Below are 19,304 nucleotides of genomic sequence, written 5' to 3' on the forward strand. Positions count from 1 at the left end.
ACCTGAAATACATCTCCCATCCTGTCAATGGTGCACATCTGCTCCATGGTTTTTCCCAAGTCCAGCATTCAGACCAGTATATGAATATTGGTTTTGTATACCCGTTCCTTTAAATGTCTGATATACTATACATGAACGTTATATAACACATTCCTGCGGAGGGAGCTGGTAGGAACGTTGGGTTGCTCGGTCAATGGCCAGGGTCAACGGCGGCGTGGTGTATTCCGCAAATATGCCCGACTGTGAGGACGGGCACAAGCCGGCGTGAGTAGGTTAAACGTTGAGTTTTATAAGGGCACCACATGGTGACCAGCCCCTCCTCACCCAGTCCCACCCTCCCCTCGCCACCCAGCTCCTCCCTCCCCATCCAGCTCCTCCCTGCACGACGGACACAATAATCCCCTGTGGGCTGGTGTAACCAGGAGGTTCCTACCAGTATAATCACGTTAGAGCTCGTTGCAGGGGAGGGCCTTGAGATGTAGGGGGGCATTTGTTCCACAAGTATTAATTATTCAAACAGCACGCTTGTGTAAATCAATACGATGTATGTACTTGATGATCTCTCTGAAAGAAATGCGGAGCACAAATATTTAAGTTCAGAAATTTTATTGAAAACGGACACAAAATAGATAAAAACATGCGCAAATACATCAACATTACCACCAATAGGGCAGGCGGAAGTGAGAACTTGCACCACAGCCTCCAGACTCGCCTTCCTTCACAGGCTCAAAACCACACCCACTTTTCATATCTCCCATCATAAAAAAAGTAGGTGGAAACATCGATAGCGCCTAAACACACGCTAATCTGTTAAAACGGAGTAAAAAAAATTACAAAATATAACCCACAGACGTGACAGAATTTGCTTTTGGGACACCCTTATTTGCAATCAATTCTAAGAGTTGAATTTCAAACTTTTGTGGGACAAAACCTCGTGTGCTTTATGTGACACTATTGAAACATGTATACGATTTATAACAGCCTACATTCACAAAGACAAACCTTATTGAGCTCTGGTTATCAGCAAGATAATCATGGGGACGCTTGTCACAGATTCAATTATATCAACCTGACCGTGTGACCACTAACCCAGGCTAAATACTTGAGTTGGCTCATGCCGGCATGCATCCCTCCAGCGAAAAGTTAGAGCGGGTAGACGGCTAAAGCGAGACACCCTGAGGTCATACTGATAAGCTTCCCCTGCAGTGGATTAACTTAGCATAGCTCAAGAGCTCTCACCTCAAAATGGAAACGGGAGTCAATTAGCGTTAGCAGTTTGTGTCAAGTTGAGCTTTTAACATCGGCTGCAAGTGAGTCTGCAGAGTCTCTGCAACAAATCCAAGCATGTTTAAATACTGCGAGGCATCCATGAAAGAAAACGCCTTTATTTTCGTCCTATATATCTTCAAGGTGGATTGGTGGTGCACGAGTCCCGTAAACCGAGAGACCCAAGTTGAAATCCCAGCCACGGCTAAATATTAGTGGCGAGTGATATTTTCGTTGGCCCTGGAAACTCTCCCTCCCCCTCTTCACCAATGTACACGGAGCACAACGGTGAATTACGTTCAAACATCCCCTGTGACAGAGTGTGGGAAAGCCTTTATGCAGCAGTGGATTGGTAAAGGGTTATAATTACTTGTAATCTTCGGGAAATAGACATTTCAAAATAAGTGAAATTGCATTGTAATATACAATTTCCATTTGTGAATCTCTCTTCCCGTGGGAAGTAGAGGAGGAGCCATACTCTGGCTTGCCAGGAGAAGACAAGCACACAATGCAGACTGATATCATGTTCCATCTGTATGGGACAGTTGCTCCCTCGCACATGGGTTTTCTCCAGCTGCTACAGTTTCTTCCCGCATGTAGATACACTCATTAATGGGCTGAAAACATTTTAAGATTGTAGGGCTTGGGGGTAATTGTTTGTGCTGGCTCACCACCTGGCTGCTTTCTGGCTTGTCTTTGGCTCTCTAGGAACTGTGAGACGCAATTTGGATGAATGACGCTACATGGAACCAAGCAATATTTTTCAATAGCTCAAATTGATAAACTGGAGTCAAACAATCTTTGCCAACCATATTTCCATTCCATGGGCTGAAAGTCTGTGTGAGCATGTCGTAATAATTCACGACTGGTTGAACACAGGTCTAGATAGTTAAAGGCATTCTCCTGTGTATGCCGAACTTTTATCGTGGCCACAACATGAATTTAGTTTAATGGCCCTGCTGTTTGGCACAACTTACATGAAAAAAAAATACTTAAAGGCTTCCCAGATTTGAACCCAGCAATCTTAAGATTCCCAGCTTAGTGGTCTGATGTCTTGAGCCACCAGGCAAATTGGAGCGAGACGATGGGTTTTCAAACAAACTGTCCAGATACAATGACATTTCTGAAGTATGGATGTCTAAAAGGCGCTCTCGTCATGTGAAACGTATTCAATAAAGGTAATGCATGTGTTTCACATGAAGAACGTGCTCTGTAACAAAATAAAGGTCAGATGAGAAAATTCCACATGGGATTGGAGCTCCATTGGCTGCTGTCATGACGCCTGTTAATTCTGATGGTAATCATATTTTTATAAACATTAAAAAAAAGGTCTCACTGGTAACAAATAAGGTTCCACCAGCCCTCCCAACCCCCTGCTCAGACTTAACTGGAAGAATCACTACTTAAAAAATAATATCTATGACTTTATTTAAAAATCACCCATGCGTGAGATGTTTAAATCCCTATTTGTGTAGAAACAACCAAGATTATACAAAACACCATTCAGGCTTCCCTTCCATTAAACGATAAACAAAATCAACATCAATTTATGCAAATTTTTCACGAAAAATGTTTTATACCACACTGTGATAATCTTAAAAAACACACATTATACCCGATTTTTGTCTCATAACCCAAAAGTAAATGAACCCATACTTGCTCCGAGTAGGGCTTTATGGACACTGGGCTTGTCCGATGATCAAATATGACGTCAAACTTTGCCCCACAATTAATCACTATACATCTGTGACATTGGATTGGATAGGAAGTAATCCTAAAGTTCCTTAAGATTGGCCTTTATGTATCCCTAACACCACTTACAACTAGACCTCATGTTTTTGTATGCCCGTTTTCATTGGCGTGTTATTCTCCCCAGATCTCATTGATTATTGACAGTAAATCAATACCGAGGACTGTTGTGAAAACAGCCCGCTGAGGGCTGTGGGGAAGGATGCGAGAGCCACGTTCAGGAATGCCGGCCGGGGCTCAGGAATGCCGAGGTATAGAAACGCCATACCCGTTGGGGGAGGAGTGCGCTGCTGATCTTCACGAAATGAGCTGTGAGCATAGCAACGCATGCGCGTACACACACACAAACAGGGCACACTTTTAGGCCAAGATTTTAGGGACAGGTGTTAAGGAAGCACTTTGTCAAAACATTGTCAAAAGTTGTACAGTAGTGTGCATTACAACTATGCCACCGAGCTTAACTTCCCACACACCACACATACAGATGCATATCACACCAGTCTGAAAATGGGTTCCGTGTTTGCATCTCTTACCTCCTTCACCGCCTGTTTAATGAGGTCCTTCCTCTCCGTGAGGTCAAAGTCAGGAAATTTCGCATACACCTGGCAGTACGACACCACCATCACATCCCCATGTGACACAAGAACACAAGGCACAACTCTCGTACTCCCCTCTACAACACTAGCAGTCCTCCGTACCCGGTGTATCCATATATCCAACACTAGAGCACAGTATCCTCAAAATCTTCCTTTAACCATTGCCGTGAAAATCGAGTTTAATTGATGAATCAATGCATCTTTACACCCCAAATGTCAATTTCCCTTCAGCTAGAATGGCCAATGCCTCCCACGCTTCCTTAACCAATACCAGAGTTCTTCAACTATGACTTCCCGTGGGCCACGTGACTTTACGTCACATGGAGATATGTTATGACGTCTCATCTCCACGTCTCTCATCTGTTATCTTGCTATAACCTCAATAACCTCTATCTTCTGTCTACAGCTGTCTCATCTATATTTCTTGTTTATCTCTCTGTCATCATACTATAATCTGCATCTTTTCATGTCACGGTGAGCCATAACCCAGTGCGCCTTCCTTTTAAGTGCACTATCTTCCTTTTCCTTCACCACCCACTTCCTCCCAAACTTTTTTTCCCCACTCACAGCTTCTCGTCCACCTACCACCAGTGCCATCACATTCAACATCCTCTAACGCCCAATCCTCCCCCATGCCCTCCCGATATCAAATCCTTCTAGCCATCATCACCAACTCCCCCCTCACCCTTCCCTTGCAGCCCATGCCCCGGTCTGCCCCACACACCTCTTTGCACACATGCTTCATGGTGACGCTTTCCAAGTCGGCTCCGTCGAGGAGGAGGCGCACGGCTTGACGCAGATCGTCGTCGGACGGCGGCCTTTTTGTCTTTTTGATCAGGGGCTCGTCGTCCGAGCTGTCGGACCAGTCTGAGTTGGCACCATCACCAGCGCCACTCGCTGTGCATGTGTATGGGGATGGATTAAGCAGACAAGACATGTATAAAATCTTCTTTGATAGTTTTATACAAATTAAAATTCAGATTTAGTGTCTAAATTAGTCCTTGAACGAGTTGTCGCTGAATTTACCATTTTCGACATTTATTACTGAATACTCGGGCCCCTTAAAAATGGTTGCTGCCCACACATTTTGCTTCCCTAAGGTGAGAAAAACCCACCACAAGCCATGGTCAGTGATGTGGCCGATGATGTGAGATGTCACCAAGACTGCCGCAAGTGGTTTTCTCCCACACGAACACAGTCGGGGTGGAAAGCCGCCTAATACAGCAAATGCTGAGCCACCCAGCAATCCCGGATTGCCTCCTGGTAAAGTTTCAGAACTGCGGCTGGTTGATTTTGTTATCCAAGGTGCAATCTCTTTGCGAGCCGCCGGCAGCGACAAGTTCAAGACCTTGGTCCACACATGACGCAGGGATACGAGGGCCCGTCGACCCGAGATGAAGGCTGAGCTGGTGCTGGTACCGTGACTTCCTGGTTCAGGAACCCTGCCATTGTGGCATCCTACTTGAATCCACAGCTGCCGAAAACGACAGACCAAGACGAGCTAGCTACACTGAAGGCCACGATCCAGCTCTGTCCTGCAGCATCGCTACTTGGACGTGCTCGCGTTCCCACCGACGGCAGTCGCTGCCCACATGGAGAAGGGGTCGCTGTTCAGCACCCTATTCAGCAACGTCGGCAGCTCCATCGAAGATGAAGTCAATCGTTTTCTGAGCATGGGCGTCACGACCGCCAGCGCCTTCATTGACGTAATGCAGTGGTGGTCTCCCTGCAAAGATCTGCTCCACGCCCACTACAAGATGGCCTGCGACTACTTGGGAGCACCGGCGACGTCAACTCTCTGCGAACGCGCGAATAGCGGAGCCAGGCGGGAGTTCACATGCGTTTGCCAGTCGCTGTCGTCGACGCTCATTCATCCAGTCCATGTGCTTGTGATCGTAGGTTGTAGCCGGCTGCCTGAAGGTCCCGTCTAACCGGGCCGGAGCGGCAAAATATCTTATTGCCCGTCGTTCGTCCAAGGACGACGCCAATGACTAACTTGATCAGGTTGTTGATGAGATCGTCATCGACCAAGACGACTGGGATGAGGTTATGGAGGACGGTGTCGTCGACAGCCTCAACGCCCGATTAGAGAGTATTCGATACGAATAAAGCGCTCTACCTCGCATTTATAAACCTTTTTCACGTGTAGTACCCCGGTAATTACCCTGTAATCGGGTCATTTGTATGGGGTAAGGGTAGAAGGTAGGGTAAGGGTAGACTCGTTGCTTTTTAACTTTTACCTTACCTTGCTAAAGGATAAAAGGTAAAGGTAGAGTGATTGTATTGCGGTAAGGTAAAAGGTAGCGTAAAGGTAACCCGTAAAAACAAAGTTTTTCACTATAAATCCTTTATATGCGTGGCGGCTAGAGTCCTCTCGTCCTCTGGCTTGAGATGGCTGCCACCTATGGGTCAGATGATTGCCTGCCACCATTAAACAATTGGTAATTAAATATTTTTAAAAAATTCCTAAAAAGTGTAAAATTTAGGAAAAAATTTTTCACGAAAATTAATTGTCACACACAACGAGTCTGTGTGGAAAATGTCAGCTCGATTGGATCACGGGAAGTGGGTTAAAAAACGACCGAAAGATTTGCACGGTTGTAAGCGCGCAAGCAAGTGAACTTAATATAAAGGATTTAAAAATAGACTGGAAATATGTGATAAACAAGTCAAATGCGCAGGAGACATGCAGTACAAGGCATACCTGGCTTCTTCTTAGGCTGGGGTGCTGCAGCTTTCTTATTGGTGCTGCTGTCTGCCTTCTTCACGTACGCTTTCAGGTCGGCCCTCTTCCGTTTCGTCTGCGACTTCTGTTTCGGACTCTTCCCTTTTGAGGACTCCTTTTCCTGTGGAGAAACAAATATTACAAAATAACGAATGCCCTTTTGTTTAACCAGGAAGGCCTTATTTGGGCTCAAACTTTTGCAGGAAGGTCCTGCACTGGGATGTTTTCTTACCATTTACCTTTTCCCCTCAACTTTATCCTAATTGTGCTCTTGGTTTCATGTCATGCGATGAATAATCCATTCGCGTAACTTTTTGATGTGGAGTGTGTTGGTCCCACAGCTCGCATTTAGCATGAATTATAACAATCTTACACACGCACTTTTAAAAGATTCAAGTCCCTGTTTACACAGCTCTGTCGCAACCCCACGGGTGCCACCTTTAAGGTTGGGCTGGACGTGTCCTCTCCCTCCTCTTCCTCTTTGGCCTCTTCATCGGCCTCGCCGTCACTTGAACTGTCACTGGAGATGACTCTGCGAGCCCCTCCCCGAGCCTTCTTGTTTCCACCCTGAGCCTTCTTGGCTCCACCGGTAGCCCGGCCGCCCCCCTTCTTACGGCTTGAGCCTGGGGCCGGCTGTGAAAGGGGAAAAATACCAAAGTGAAAAATCAACCGCAACTAGATTGTGGTCAAATTACATACTGTCGGCATACAAAAAAACCTTTATACGGTGTACGGGGCAGTCACATTAACATCAACACATCCAAATAATAAACACAATTTTTAATTAGTAAATCTTGACTTAGAGCTTTCGTGACTGCAGGAATTCATATTCTTTGGGGCTTTCGGTAAAGCCACGTAGATATATATTTTTTCAACGGTTTTATTTAACTTGACTCCTGTTTGTTGTGGTCAAATCTTGTAATCAAAATTTTGTCTACTTCCTGTTGTCCAATCAATTGAAAATTTGCACACGTACTCAGATCCGGTGATAATGCCTGTATCAAAATCGGCATCAATTCGTCAATTAATTGGCTCCTTTCAAGCAATTACAATTTTAGTATGGACGCCTTATTAATTATATATTTTTGTGTAGGTCAAAAACGCCGCGGTCCCTAAACTGTCCAATGGCCTCGCACAAAAAGCAGGCGCCGCGTGTCTCAGGCGCGCCTGCTCCGTGTGAACGAGTTATGGGCACCATCACTCCACACACACAAAAAGTTGTACATTGAAGATTAATTTATAAATTAACCAATTATTTCAGGTAAGCGTTGATGTGGGAGCAGGCGCTGCATCATTGACGTACTTCGCGAGGGCGAGTTCAACAAAGTTGTGAATAAAACCGTTGTTTAAAAAAAAAAATTCAAGGAGTTTATTTCACCTGATGACGATTGCTTGTGTTGCAATCGAAACGTCGTGATATTTTTATTATTTTTCTATCCACGTGGCTTTACCGAAAGACCCAAAGAACATTTAATTAATATTCAACAAACACTTCTGTCAGAGGCCCTGGGTGTAAGGTCTTTTTCCCCCTTACCTCATCTTCATCGTCCCCATCCCCCTCTCCAGCCTCATCCTCCTCCTCCTCATCTTTACTCGACTCTGCATCCCCTTCTTCCTTCTCTTCTTCCTCCTCTTCGTCCTCCTCCTCTTCCTCATCATTGCTCGAGTTGGAATCTGAGGGTACCTCTTCATCATCTTTCTTTACCACCTTGCGTTTCTTTTTGCCGCCAGCTGACCCGGGAGTTTTTTTCGAGTGCGAAGCTCTTGAGCCCCGTCCAGAGCTCTTCCGCTTGTGGCTCGACTTTGGCAGAGACTGACGGACCACATAACCAGAGGGCAGAGATGTTACATCAGAGTCATTGTGTTGTTTAAAAAAAACACCTAAGAGGTTAGTTTGCAGAATTTAGTATTCTGCATGGAGTTTATACGCTGACGATTGTGGAATTTCAGTTGTCTAATTGTATTATTTAGGAAATAGCTCCACTTTATTCAAACAACAAACCTCGCTTCTTTGACGATGTCCAGGTTACTCTAGTTATCATGCAAGTCTTTTCAAAGCTATTTATATTTCCACTTGGCTTGAATTCAACATCAGAATTCGGGTCAGCAAAATTGCTCCTAGGAATTTAGACGGTGAGCACTATGTTGCCATTGCTGCCATTTAGTGGTAATTAGGTGGCATTGTTGGCATGTGTACCTTTTCATGGCTCATGTGAAAACGTGAGTCAATACCCATATACTCCACAGGCGTGCAAATGTGTGTACAACGTGCACCTTGCCAGAAGACTTGGGCTGCAGCAGGAATTCCATTATGCGCGCGACGACCTCATCCTTGTTTCCTCCCTTCTCTAAGTCCAGCACATCACAGAAGCTAGCCTTCAGCACGTCCTTGTGGTACCTGCAGTGGTGCAGCGATACCAATTAAACACGTACAAAAAAAACCCCAAACATACCCATATCGCCATAAATATTACTTGAACAATTGCAGTTAGTCAGCATCAATTCCCATCCACTGTTAGCATATGTGTCAAGTGACATCTCAACTGGTGATGGGGCGTCCCGAAGTTAACTCAGCCTTAAATATATATTGTCCACGTGAAAGAATGCCACAACATACTGTATATAAAATAAGTTTTGCTGGCTGGCTGGTGCGTGGGTGGGAAAGTGCATGGTGGTGATGTCACCACACACGTGTGTGTGGTGACATCACCCGCATCCTACAGCATTGAGCCGGGTTCATGCATCGTGCTGATGTCATGTGTTCCCCCCCCCACCCACCCCTTTGGCCGGCCATGCACCTGGCGCAAATGTGCAGGCAGTGCCAGTGTTAGCATAAAATTGTTCAGACCAAGTTCCACGTAATGCCCACTCCACAAACAAGCGCAAGATAGGTAGCAATCACCACTGCAAGTGCAACACACACGTATTACAAACACAGATGTACGACACACATATACCACCAGCCTACACACAAAATGTAAAATCCCCTTAACATACTTCTTGATTGAGTCCTCCTTGCGCTTGTATATATCGCTGTCCTTGGAGAAGGAGAAGCCATTAAACTGACGGATGTTCTTCTTGACTTCTGTAAGCTGTAATAAAAAGTCACAGGGTACGATTAAAATTAGGAGTTTATTCATTACCCTTGCTTCTTGTTCGAAGGATCTTGGCGAGGACCCTCCTGAAAAAAGTAATGAGACTCAGTACAGCTTTCCTGGGTAAACAGGGTATTCATTACCATGGGATATATCATAGTAAAGAGTGTTCCTTACCACAGGATAGCTCATGGTAAGGAGACAGTGCTTACATTGCCTGGACGGTTGTAGATAACCTTGTGCAGTGGCTTCAGAATATCAGCCTTCATTTTATTCATGAAAAAGTTGACCCTCTCGATTTCACCCAGCCGCTCTCCTGTGCCTGCATGAGCACACATGGAACATGCAATTGCCACATGATCAAAGATCTACCATGTAGCCAATATAGGTGGTTGGGACAAGTGCTGTTAACAAGCAACCTATTGAAGGCTGGGACGGTACACCAAGTGGTGGTGTGGCCAGCACTGTACCTAGCGTTTTGACGATAAAGGTTTTAGTTTATCATGCATGCATAAGCCTGTACAGGATGATTAGACAACATACGTGGCTAAATAAAACTCAATCAATACACTTTACTTGCGCAGAAGCAGGTGAGACCTGAGTGAAAATACCATACCTGTCAACCGATACGGTTTACCCATATTCCTGTACAGGGAAATAAGAGTTTTCAGGTCCATACGGCGTACAGCCGTTTCAATACGGGCAATATTTTTTTGTTGATGTTTCTCCCTTGTGATGGGACTTTGTAGGACGAACGTGGAAATGTATAAGGGCACGGGGTGACCAATAAGGTCTGAATTGGTCTGTAATAAGGTAAGCACTGATAAAGGGTTGACAGGTATGAAATACCGAGCAACAAACATTCACGGTACAAATATTGAATGCAGAAAAACTGAACCAATCGAATTTCAAGAGCACGGTGAAATACGAGGGTAGTGCAACGGCAAGGGCTCACCCTCCTCTATCTTGTGCGTTTCAGCCTTGGACTTGGGCGCCTGGAAGCTGAGGCGCTCCACCTTTTTCTTCTCTCGCTTCCCCTCCTTCACCACAGGGTCCCGCTCCAGTAGCCCCACTGAGAACAAGGGGCCCGCGGCAAAGTTGAGAACCAACGCGATCGTCATCGATGTGATCACGACGCACGCAGATGGTCACCATTATTTTGATTGGGTCTCTAAAACAAGAGACTGATTATTGGGTCTTTAGACAAGATGAACTTGCTCTGTTTTCAGCCACAATAATATGTAAAAAGTATTTTCACATGCTCCACAATAATCATATCAACGGTATCTGATGGGGCATTTTGCAAAGCAGTCTCTGATTGGGTCTTTAGACAAGATGAACTTGCTCTGTTTTCAGCCGCAATATGTAAAAAGTATTTTCACGTGCACCATCGGAACCTCATTTGCCAGTAAAAAATATAATTGGTTTTTTACCCTTCTATATGGCAACAAAACTGACACCTTTTTTACAAGGAGTCATGTTTGCATAGACCACAATACCTGCAGTCATAATGCAAACAAAAAACATAACTCTGATAATGTATGCACTGTCCTTGAAGTTGATTGGTCCACACCCGAGACAGCTTGCCATTTGGCGTCATCTGGTTCAACCCATGTGAGACTAGGCTCTAAGGAAAGCTGTCTCGGGTGTGGACCAATCAACTTCAAGGACAGTGCATACATTATCAGAGTTATGTTTTTTGCTTGCATTATGACTGCAGGTATTGTGGTCTATGCAAACATGACTCCTTGTAAAAAAGGTGTCAGTTTTGTTGCCAGATAGAAGGGTAAAAAACCAATTATCATATTTTCACATGCTCCACAATAATCATATCAACCGTATCTGATGGGGCATTTTGCAGAGCAGTCTCTGATTGGGTCTTTAGACAAGATGAACTTGCTCTGTTTTCCGCCGCAATAATATGTAAAAAGTATTTTCACATGCTCCACAATAATCACATCAACAGGAATACTTACACTTTAGCTCTTCCTCTGAACTCTCCTCACCCTGGTCCGATTCCCCCTCCCCTTCCTCTTTCTTCTTCGTTTTCTCCCCCTTCTTTTTCGCCTGCACCTTTTTCTTAGACTCTTTCTCGTCTTGTTTCACCTCCTTCTTTTCATCAGTCTTCACCTCCTCGGTATCTTTTTTATGCTTCTCTTCCTTCACCTCGGTCTCCACTGCCTTCTCCGGCTGTGAAGGGGGTGCCACCTTCTCTCCAGCCTCAGCATCGCTCGCTTTGGCGTCCTTCGACATGACGACTCGAGGGTAATGGCAAGCCACTAGGGTGGTTAGCAGTCGTCCTACGCGGGGCAGGGAGGGGCGATGCTACAGCAGAGGGCAACATGGTGCAGCACAGTTATACGAGTGAAATGCGGCAAGGAAAACGTCCAACAAGGAACACGGATCAAGTGTCAAAGACTGCTCGACTTCACTTAACACGTATCTACCCGATCTATATATCTTCTCTTACACAAAATGAAAGCAAAACCTCTGGGCGGGAATGTCCACGTGTTTTGGTTGAGCCGACGTGCACTCAATGGCCTTATGAACAAATAAATTTGCGTCGTTCACATTTGATCGCCAAAGAGCTCCAGTGAGGTTACAGTAGCCTTATAAATGCGTTAAAATTAAGTAAAAACAAGTGTGAGATACTGAGTTCGCAGTGGTGCATTAATAGATAACTAAAACTCAACACCTTGGTCAATACCACTCACTTAAAATATAAAAAATAGAATAGATGACGTTTCTGCTATAATTAGTTCCCGAAACATCATCTATTATAATTCATTTAGGATTTAAAGCTTTCGTGACTGCAGGGATTCATCTTCTTGGTTCTTTCGGTAAAGTCGCGTAGAAGGGAAATAAAAATGTTTTATTTTTATTATTTTATTATTTCCATTCTACGTGACTTTACCGAAAGAACCAAGAAGATTAATTTTCTCCAACCATTATATAAACAGAGTGGTAGCTCCTGCAATCTCTCATTTACTTGATACAGCTGTCGTGGCTGTGACGGTTCCACCTGAAGACGGAAGCTTGTGTTGCCTCCGAAACGTCGTGATTTTTATTTTAATTTTACTTTATGTTTTTACCTACGTGACTTTACCGAAACAACCTAAGAATATGAATCATTGCAGTCACGAAAGCTTCAAATCTAGAATTAATTTAGGAGTTTAAAAAAATGTTTAGTATGACCCCGAGCGTATGGGGGGGGGGGAGAGTCTCTCCACTGCTGGATGAAGGTCCTCACCACACACGTGGCGGGGTCGTCGTGAGAGTCTCACTTTGACCATACTTCACCACAAATGATTTAACCACCGGGCGGCTAAGCAAATCCACACACTCTTGAATCAAAAGAACGCGGTGTTTTTGTTTCGCGAGCTTGAAATCAACCGATTGCAAATAACTCGGGAGAGATTGTTGATGCTTTAAAACCGGCGTAGGTTTTGATCGCGTTGCTTATTTAAGTTATAAATTGCAAGAGTTGCGAGCGAGCGAGCGTTAATCTCACGAGCCGCACAAGGCCCCAACATTTGGCATTCAGCAAATAACAAGCGACGCAGTCGTAAAACAAAATACCACGAACTGCACATTACAGCATCTCCCCTCCCATCCTCCGTACGAATCATCAAAGCGAACGAATTAATAAGACGAAAGATCTCGGGTGAATAATCGCGTTAATTGAATCGATAAATCGATGGCTTGAGCTAACGTGTATTAATCTCTTTTTTTTTTAAGGGAACATTTTAAAAAACTCGGTTTAATCGAATCATTGCACGTACCGGGCCGTCAGCGCTACGCTCGTCGAATCGCTCTGTTGAGTTTCGTGTATTGTAATTTTTTTTCTTTATATATTCGTGGTTTAATTTTTTTCTCTTTGATTGTTTTAGCAACAAAATTGTTTTTTTTTCTGTTTAAACGCGAAGCTCCGTGTCGCTCATCTCCCGCGCGCGACGTCAAGATGGAGGCAAAAAAAAAGTCCCCGCGCGAGGCCCAAAAGCCACCGCCGGCCAATGAGAGGGCGCCGTTCGGGTCACGTGTGGATCCGGTGGGCACGCGCTGAGATTCTTGGGTTTCGTGGCATCGTCTGCAGCCGCTCCGCCAATCGTTGACGTCAGGCAGTCCCCGCGTCTACGCAAGGGATACGTTCCCGAGAACGATCCGTAACCCGAATTTTCCGTATGTTGGAAACTGGACGATTTCCCCGCTCCCCAAAATCAAGATAAATTACAATTACTTTAATCCGAGTGAAGCCGCAACCTCACCGCGCTGCGCTACTTGCGTTTGCGTAAGTAACGCGAACATTTCCGCGCATTTTTCGATTTAAAGCTTTCGTGACTGCAGGGATTAATCTTCTTGGTTCTTTTGGTAAAACCACATAGAAGGGAAAAAAATAATAATACAATTTTTATTTTTAATTAAATAATAAAAAAACATTTTTATAAACATTTTTTTCCCTACGTGACTTTACCGAAAAAAACAAGAAGATTTCCGCGCAATTTATTATTTTGCAACGATTTATGGGAGAGTTTCTGTAAGGTTTGGATTTCCGTAAGTCGGGCCCGTCCGCAACTCGGGTACTGTGTATAATTTTAAAAAATCTACAAGTTCCTCAATAACACTGGATGTGTGTGGCCTTGAAAGAAAAAGTGTACACTTAGCGATGTTCTGGGGCAATGTTCCTCCTCGAGAGCACACAGGGAGGCAGAAGAGACGGTGTGGGAAATGAGAGTTGGCGACTTGCACTTATTTACACCTCCCATGGTGTACCATGTTTAAAACTATTATTATTGATGACCCGTTTTGGAATTGGCATGCTAATAGTTGATTGACTAACGAATCCTCTAACTAAAAAAAGCATAACTCCTAAATCGTACAAATGTTCTATTCAAAGTAAAACGATTAAATTCTGCTGGCACATGCATTGCGGGAAGATGTTTTCTTGTCAGCACAAGCCACAATCCACTTAACAGCGCGAAATCCACAAAATAAAAGTCGTTTTTTACACATCCCATCAGCCAGGCGACCTGAGAGTGAATCGTTTCATTAGCAATGGTTGACCACAGGAACAAACTCTGGGCTGGTTTTGACAATCAGTGTCTCACCAACAGAATGAGTGAACTGCGGGACGTTCATATGCAAGGCCCCCTCTGTGAGCTGTGGGTCCCAGTGGAGCACAAAACTCTCCAATGCACGACACGGAATGCGACACGCGGGGTAGACAGCGCTCCCCATTGCCGACGGGAAGAGGCAAAAGCCGAAAACAAAAAGCCTACAACACCTGGTATTCCCAGGCGGTCTCCCATCCAAGTACTAACCAGGCTCGACCCTGCTTAGCTTCCGAGATCGGACGAGATCGGGCGTATTCAGGGTGATATGGTCGTAGGCGAAAGCTCAGTGAAGATTTAGTAAATTCATCTCTAACTTAGTTGTGTCCCAAGTTTGGACAAAGTGATTTAACTTCTTGTGTGAAGACACCGCCTGCAATCATCCTCGCATTCACAGTGGAGTTCAACTCAAGACGTCTCGGTGCAAACCCACGTGGTGGTCTCAGCTCTGGAGCAACGTCTCAGTTCTGAGCAGCTATCTCAGAGTAAAAGTTGTCACCATATTTACGTACAGTACGTGTGTGTGTGTGTTTAAACCAAAACGTGCAGACTTTGTTAATCCGCTGATGGATGAAGACCTTCACAAACCGTGTCTGTCCTGGGGGTTGATTGAGCATACTTCACCACGCTGGTGGACGGTGCGTGTTGGTGGTGAAGTGGTGGGGGTGGAGAGAGGCTGACCTCGTTCGGATATCACTCGACACCACCGATGTTAGCCGTGCCCGGGATTCTAACTCAGCTCGGCAGCTTCACTGCACCGTGACGCTGAGAGCCACGGCGCCCTAAGGGCTGTGGTCTTGACAGTGGCAGAAGTGAGCTCTGGGGTCGCGATCTGCAGCTGGTGGTGAACACGAGTTTTGTGGGTAACATTTACTCGCTGTATCAGCCGGAAGAGTTCACGTTGGAGGTAAGTTTACTAAATCTCCTTTCAGCTTTCGCCTACGACCATATCACCCTGAATACGCCCGATCTCGTCCGATCTCGGAAGCTAAGCAGGGTCGAGCCTGGTTAGTACTTGGATGGGAGACCGCCTGGGAATACCAGGTGTTTGTAGGCTTTTTGCTCTCGGCTTTTGCCTCTTTCCGTCGGCAGGGGGAGCGCTGTCTACCCCGCGTGTCGCTCACGCACAGCGGGGCTGGCGGGTTCTCGTCTCTCGGGGGCACCGCTACCTCGGCGAGTAGCTGACAACAGATGCATTTTACAGCCTTTGTCATTCCACTGCTGGATGAAAGTCTGCTCAAACCACGTCGGTTATAGTTTTCGTTAACAATATATCGCCACGCTGGTCAGTTTTTGGGTTTGCGACGTCACTTTTATTTTTGGCGCACGGCTAAAACATTTATTTAGAGCTGCCTCATTGAACGTTCACAGCCCTCTGTCAATCCACTGCTGGATGAGGAGCCTCCACATGCCGAGTGGGTAATGGGGCTTATTTGACCGCGCGTCCACGCTGGTCCCTGGGGGTTAGTGAGGGCGGGGATCTCTGTACATAGAAGTGGGGTGCAACAAGCGGGTGTTGTGCACTGCCCACTGAAGAGGGGATGGTGGGGAATGAGAGTTGGCGTCTTGCACTTATTTACACCATGGGACCTGAATAATATGTTAAAAACTATGAATTTTGATGACCAGTTTTTTTTTATTGCCATAAGAACAGTTGAACTATTAGTTCCGATTGAGTCACACATCCTTCAATCAATCAAAATAATAACTAATAAATCATTCTCATTTATTAAAAGTAAAATGATGAAATTATCCTTGGCACAATGCATTGTAGGATAATGCTTTCATGTCAGCACCAGCGGTAATCCACTGAGCGCGAAATCCACAAAATAAAGAGTATTTTTTTACACATCCCATCAGCCAGGCGACCTGAGTGTGAATCGTTTCATTAGCAAAGGTTGACCACAGGAACAAACTCTGGGCTGGTTTTGACAATCAGTGTCTCATTAACAGAGTGAATTCTGGTGAACTGTGGGACGTTCACGTGCAAGGCCCCCTCTGTTAGCTGTGGGTCCAAGTGGAGCACAAAACTCTGCAATGCACGACACGGAATGACCAGGCGAGGTAGCGGTGCCCACTAGAGACGAGAACCCGCCAGCTCCGCTCTGCGTGAGCGACACGCACAGAGTGGAACTTGCATATTTAAGTCTGTGGGGAGCACTGCCAACTCGGGGTGACCGTGTTCCATTTGTTTAACAGCTCTTGGTCAATCCACTGCCGGATGAAGGCCTCCCCACAAGCCACTGTCATGTTTATCGTGGTTATGCAATTCAACATAGAACTCTAAGGAAAGAAAAACCTGATGAATTCCAATTCGGAATCCCAAGGAGTCAAGAGTTTGACCCTGAACAGGCAGTGCCCCCTACAGACATTGAAACGCCAGTTCGGCTTCGTGCGCGTGAAACGTGGAGTAAATAGCGCCCCCTGGAGACACGAAAACGCAAAAAGTTTCTAAAAGCCTACAACACCTGGTATTCCCAGGCGGTCTCCCATCCAAGTACTAACCAGGCTCGACCCTGCTTAGCTTCCGAGATCGGACGAGATCGGGCGTATTCAGGGTGATATGGTCGTAGGCGAGCGCTCAGTGAAGATTCAGTAAATTCATCTCGAATGTACCGGTATTCATCTTGGAATAAAATTGTTCAACTTCCCCATAGTGTGAAGACACCGCCTGCAGTCATCCTCGCATTCACGGTGGAGTTCAACTCAAGACGTCTCGGTGCAAAGCCAAGTGGTCTCATCTCTGGAGCAGCAGCAGCACTCAGGCATTTACTAATGATGTGCTTCACTCGGATATTGACAAGGTCTGTGATATTCCAAACCTGACTACGGCTTGGGAGACCTTCAGGTACACGTTTCTCCAAATTCTTAACAAACATGCTCCGTTGGTTAAATTTAAAACTAAAGGCAACCGTCCACCATGGTTTGATCCTTTGATTACAAAGCTCATGAAAACTAGGGACAAGGCTTGGGCATGTGCTCAGAAAAGTAATTTGGTCAATGACTGGCTAGAATACAGGATTTTAAGGAATAGATGCGTCAAAAAAATACGGCATGCAAAAAATAACTACTTCTCTTCCACTCTCCTTGAATCTCATGGAAATGCCAGGATTTTCTGGAAAACAATCAAATGTATCGAAAAGCCATCCAAAACAGATCATCTGCCCGTTTAGCTTAACCGAAATGGGGAATATTTTTCAGATCCCCAAAAAATAGTTGACAATTTTAACCTTCATTTTTCTGAAGCTGGTACCCTATTTGATAATGTATTGGGAGTCACCCCTGCTCATGCAAATTCCTACACTCCTGTCCAAACATTAAGCGAATTTAGTTTTCAGCCAATCCACGAAAGTAATGTTCTGAAACAACTGTCCTACCTCAAAGGGTCCTCCTCTACCGGAGCAGATAGTATTCCCGTCTTTGCTCTACTAACTGTTGGTCACCTAATATACAAACCTATAGCCCATATTTTCAACCTGTCCATCAAAGAAGCATCAGTTCCTCTAGAATGGAAACATTCCTATGTTCGTCCACTTCACAAAGGGGGCCCTAAAGATGATCCAAATAACTACCGACCTATCTAAATTTTGTCCCCGTTGATGAAAATTTTTGAAAAATTATTGGCCTACCAAATTAGCAGTTTCCTGTCCGCCAACAATCTATTACATCTAAAACAATCTGGGTTCCGAAAAAAATACAGCACCACATCTGCTGCATTAGACTCTCTGAATCACATTTACAGTAGCCTTGATAATAAGCAGTACTGCGCCTGTCTTTTTCTTGACTTGTCCAAAGCTTTTGATACAGTAGACCACAACATCCTGCTTAGTAAAATAAGTTGCCTCGGTTTTTCCGAAAACACAGTAAAATGGTTAAAAAATTACCTCTTTTCTCGCACCCAAACTGTATTCACAGAGGGTTGGAGGTCAAACAGTGTTAAGATAACAAAAGGGGTTCCACAGGGTTCCATTCTCGGCCCCCTCTTGTTCTCTCTTTATGTAAATGACTTGGGCACTGAACTGGATTATTCCAGGGTAAATCTTTTTGCAGATGACACGGTACTAATTACTGCTGGCCGCTCTCCGGATGACGTGATTGCTAAGCTCCAGAGTGATTTCAACAAACTACAACATCAGCTAGTTGCTCTTAAACTAGTCCTAAATCCTGCCAAAACCAAGGTGCTATGCTTCTCACCAGTGTTGTATATGTTGGTTATCAAAATTTGTTATGTTGTATGCGTGCGTGGGTGAAATTATTATGTTGTATATGTGGGTTATGAATATTCAGTGAAAATAATAATAATTAAATGAAATTTGGCCAAATGTGTAATTATCCGGAAATATGTTAATTTATGTAATTATGCACATTTTAATTATGCCAATTCGAGAGGTAATCGTATTAATTATGCGAGTGGGTGTAATTATGATAATGCAAGTCGTTATGATAACCAGACCCCGCCTCGGTGATGAGGGTGGGTTATCGATCGGAATAAGGCAATTAATCGTATGCAGTTATGCAGGTGTGGTGTAAGTATGCAAGATTGACTTAGATTAACTCGGCATCGTTGTCTAGGTTCGTCTCATTCTCGCTTTAACATTCCCAGAGTGTGTATTCGTGGTTATATTTTAGGTCCCCGGTTCACCCCGTTATCGCTTTAACATTTACTGAGTATGTATTAGTGTGTTTATTAAGGTCACCAAGTTCAGATCTCAACGCAGAAGCAGATCTTATGCATAGATTTCAGGAAAGAATCACACAACCACTT

General features: G+C 44.8%; 1 protein-coding gene and 3 non-coding genes across 4 annotated transcripts; 1 reads left to right on the forward strand and 3 right to left on the reverse strand.

Annotated features, from left to right (window-relative positions):
- Positions 1-589: 589 nt before the first annotated feature.
- Positions 590-13,412, reverse strand: DEK (DEK proto-oncogene). The gene is made up of 12 exons (XM_061549370.1): positions 13,214-13,412; positions 11,408-11,756; positions 10,387-10,503; positions 9,644-9,753; positions 9,334-9,428; positions 8,611-8,734; positions 7,871-8,149; positions 6,775-6,969; positions 6,316-6,457; positions 4,336-4,508; positions 3,549-3,617; positions 590-3,324 (listed from the first exon to the last, which is right to left on the reverse strand). Exons 2-12 carry the CDS (start codon positions 11,682-11,684, stop codon positions 3,313-3,315), a joined length of 1,593 nt encoding a protein of 530 aa, XP_061405354.1. The 5' UTR covers positions 11,685-11,756; positions 13,214-13,412; the 3' UTR covers positions 590-3,312.
- Positions 13,413-14,700: 1,288 nt separating this feature from the next.
- LOC133341056 (5S ribosomal RNA) lies at positions 14,701-14,819 on the reverse strand. Its single transcript, XR_009754978.1, has one exon. It is a non-coding gene; the product is annotated as a 5S ribosomal RNA (ribosomal RNA).
- Positions 14,820-15,476: 657 nt separating this feature from the next.
- LOC133341015 (5S ribosomal RNA) lies at positions 15,477-15,596 on the forward strand. Its single transcript, XR_009754959.1, has one exon. It is a non-coding gene; the product is annotated as a 5S ribosomal RNA (ribosomal RNA).
- A 1,399-nt stretch (positions 15,597-16,995) lies between these two features.
- LOC133341058 (5S ribosomal RNA) lies at positions 16,996-17,114 on the reverse strand. Its single transcript, XR_009754980.1, has one exon. It is a non-coding gene; the product is annotated as a 5S ribosomal RNA (ribosomal RNA).
- Positions 17,115-19,304: the final 2,190 nt, after the last annotated feature.

The sequence above is a fragment of the Lethenteron reissneri genome, chromosome 10 (genome assembly GCF_015708825.2).
Source record: "Lethenteron reissneri isolate LAM-NWPU_2019-01 chromosome 10, ASM1570882v1, whole genome shotgun sequence".
NCBI classification, from domain to species: domain Eukaryota; kingdom Metazoa; phylum Chordata; class Hyperoartia; order Petromyzontiformes; family Petromyzontidae; genus Lethenteron; species Lethenteron reissneri.

Coding starts and splice junctions, on each gene's coding strand:
- DEK (XM_061549370.1), bottom strand. CDS start 11,684: ATGTCGAAGGACGCCAAAGCGAGCGATGCTGAGGCTGGAGAGAAGGTG. Junction 8,735..9,333: donor AAGGAGGACTCAATCAAGAA/GTATGTTAAGGG, acceptor GCACCACTGCAG/GTACCACAAGGACGTGCTGA. Junction 6,458..6,774: donor CGTCCAGCCCAACCTTAAAG/GTGGCACCCGTG, acceptor GTTTCTCCACAG/GAAAAGGAGTCCTCAAAAGG.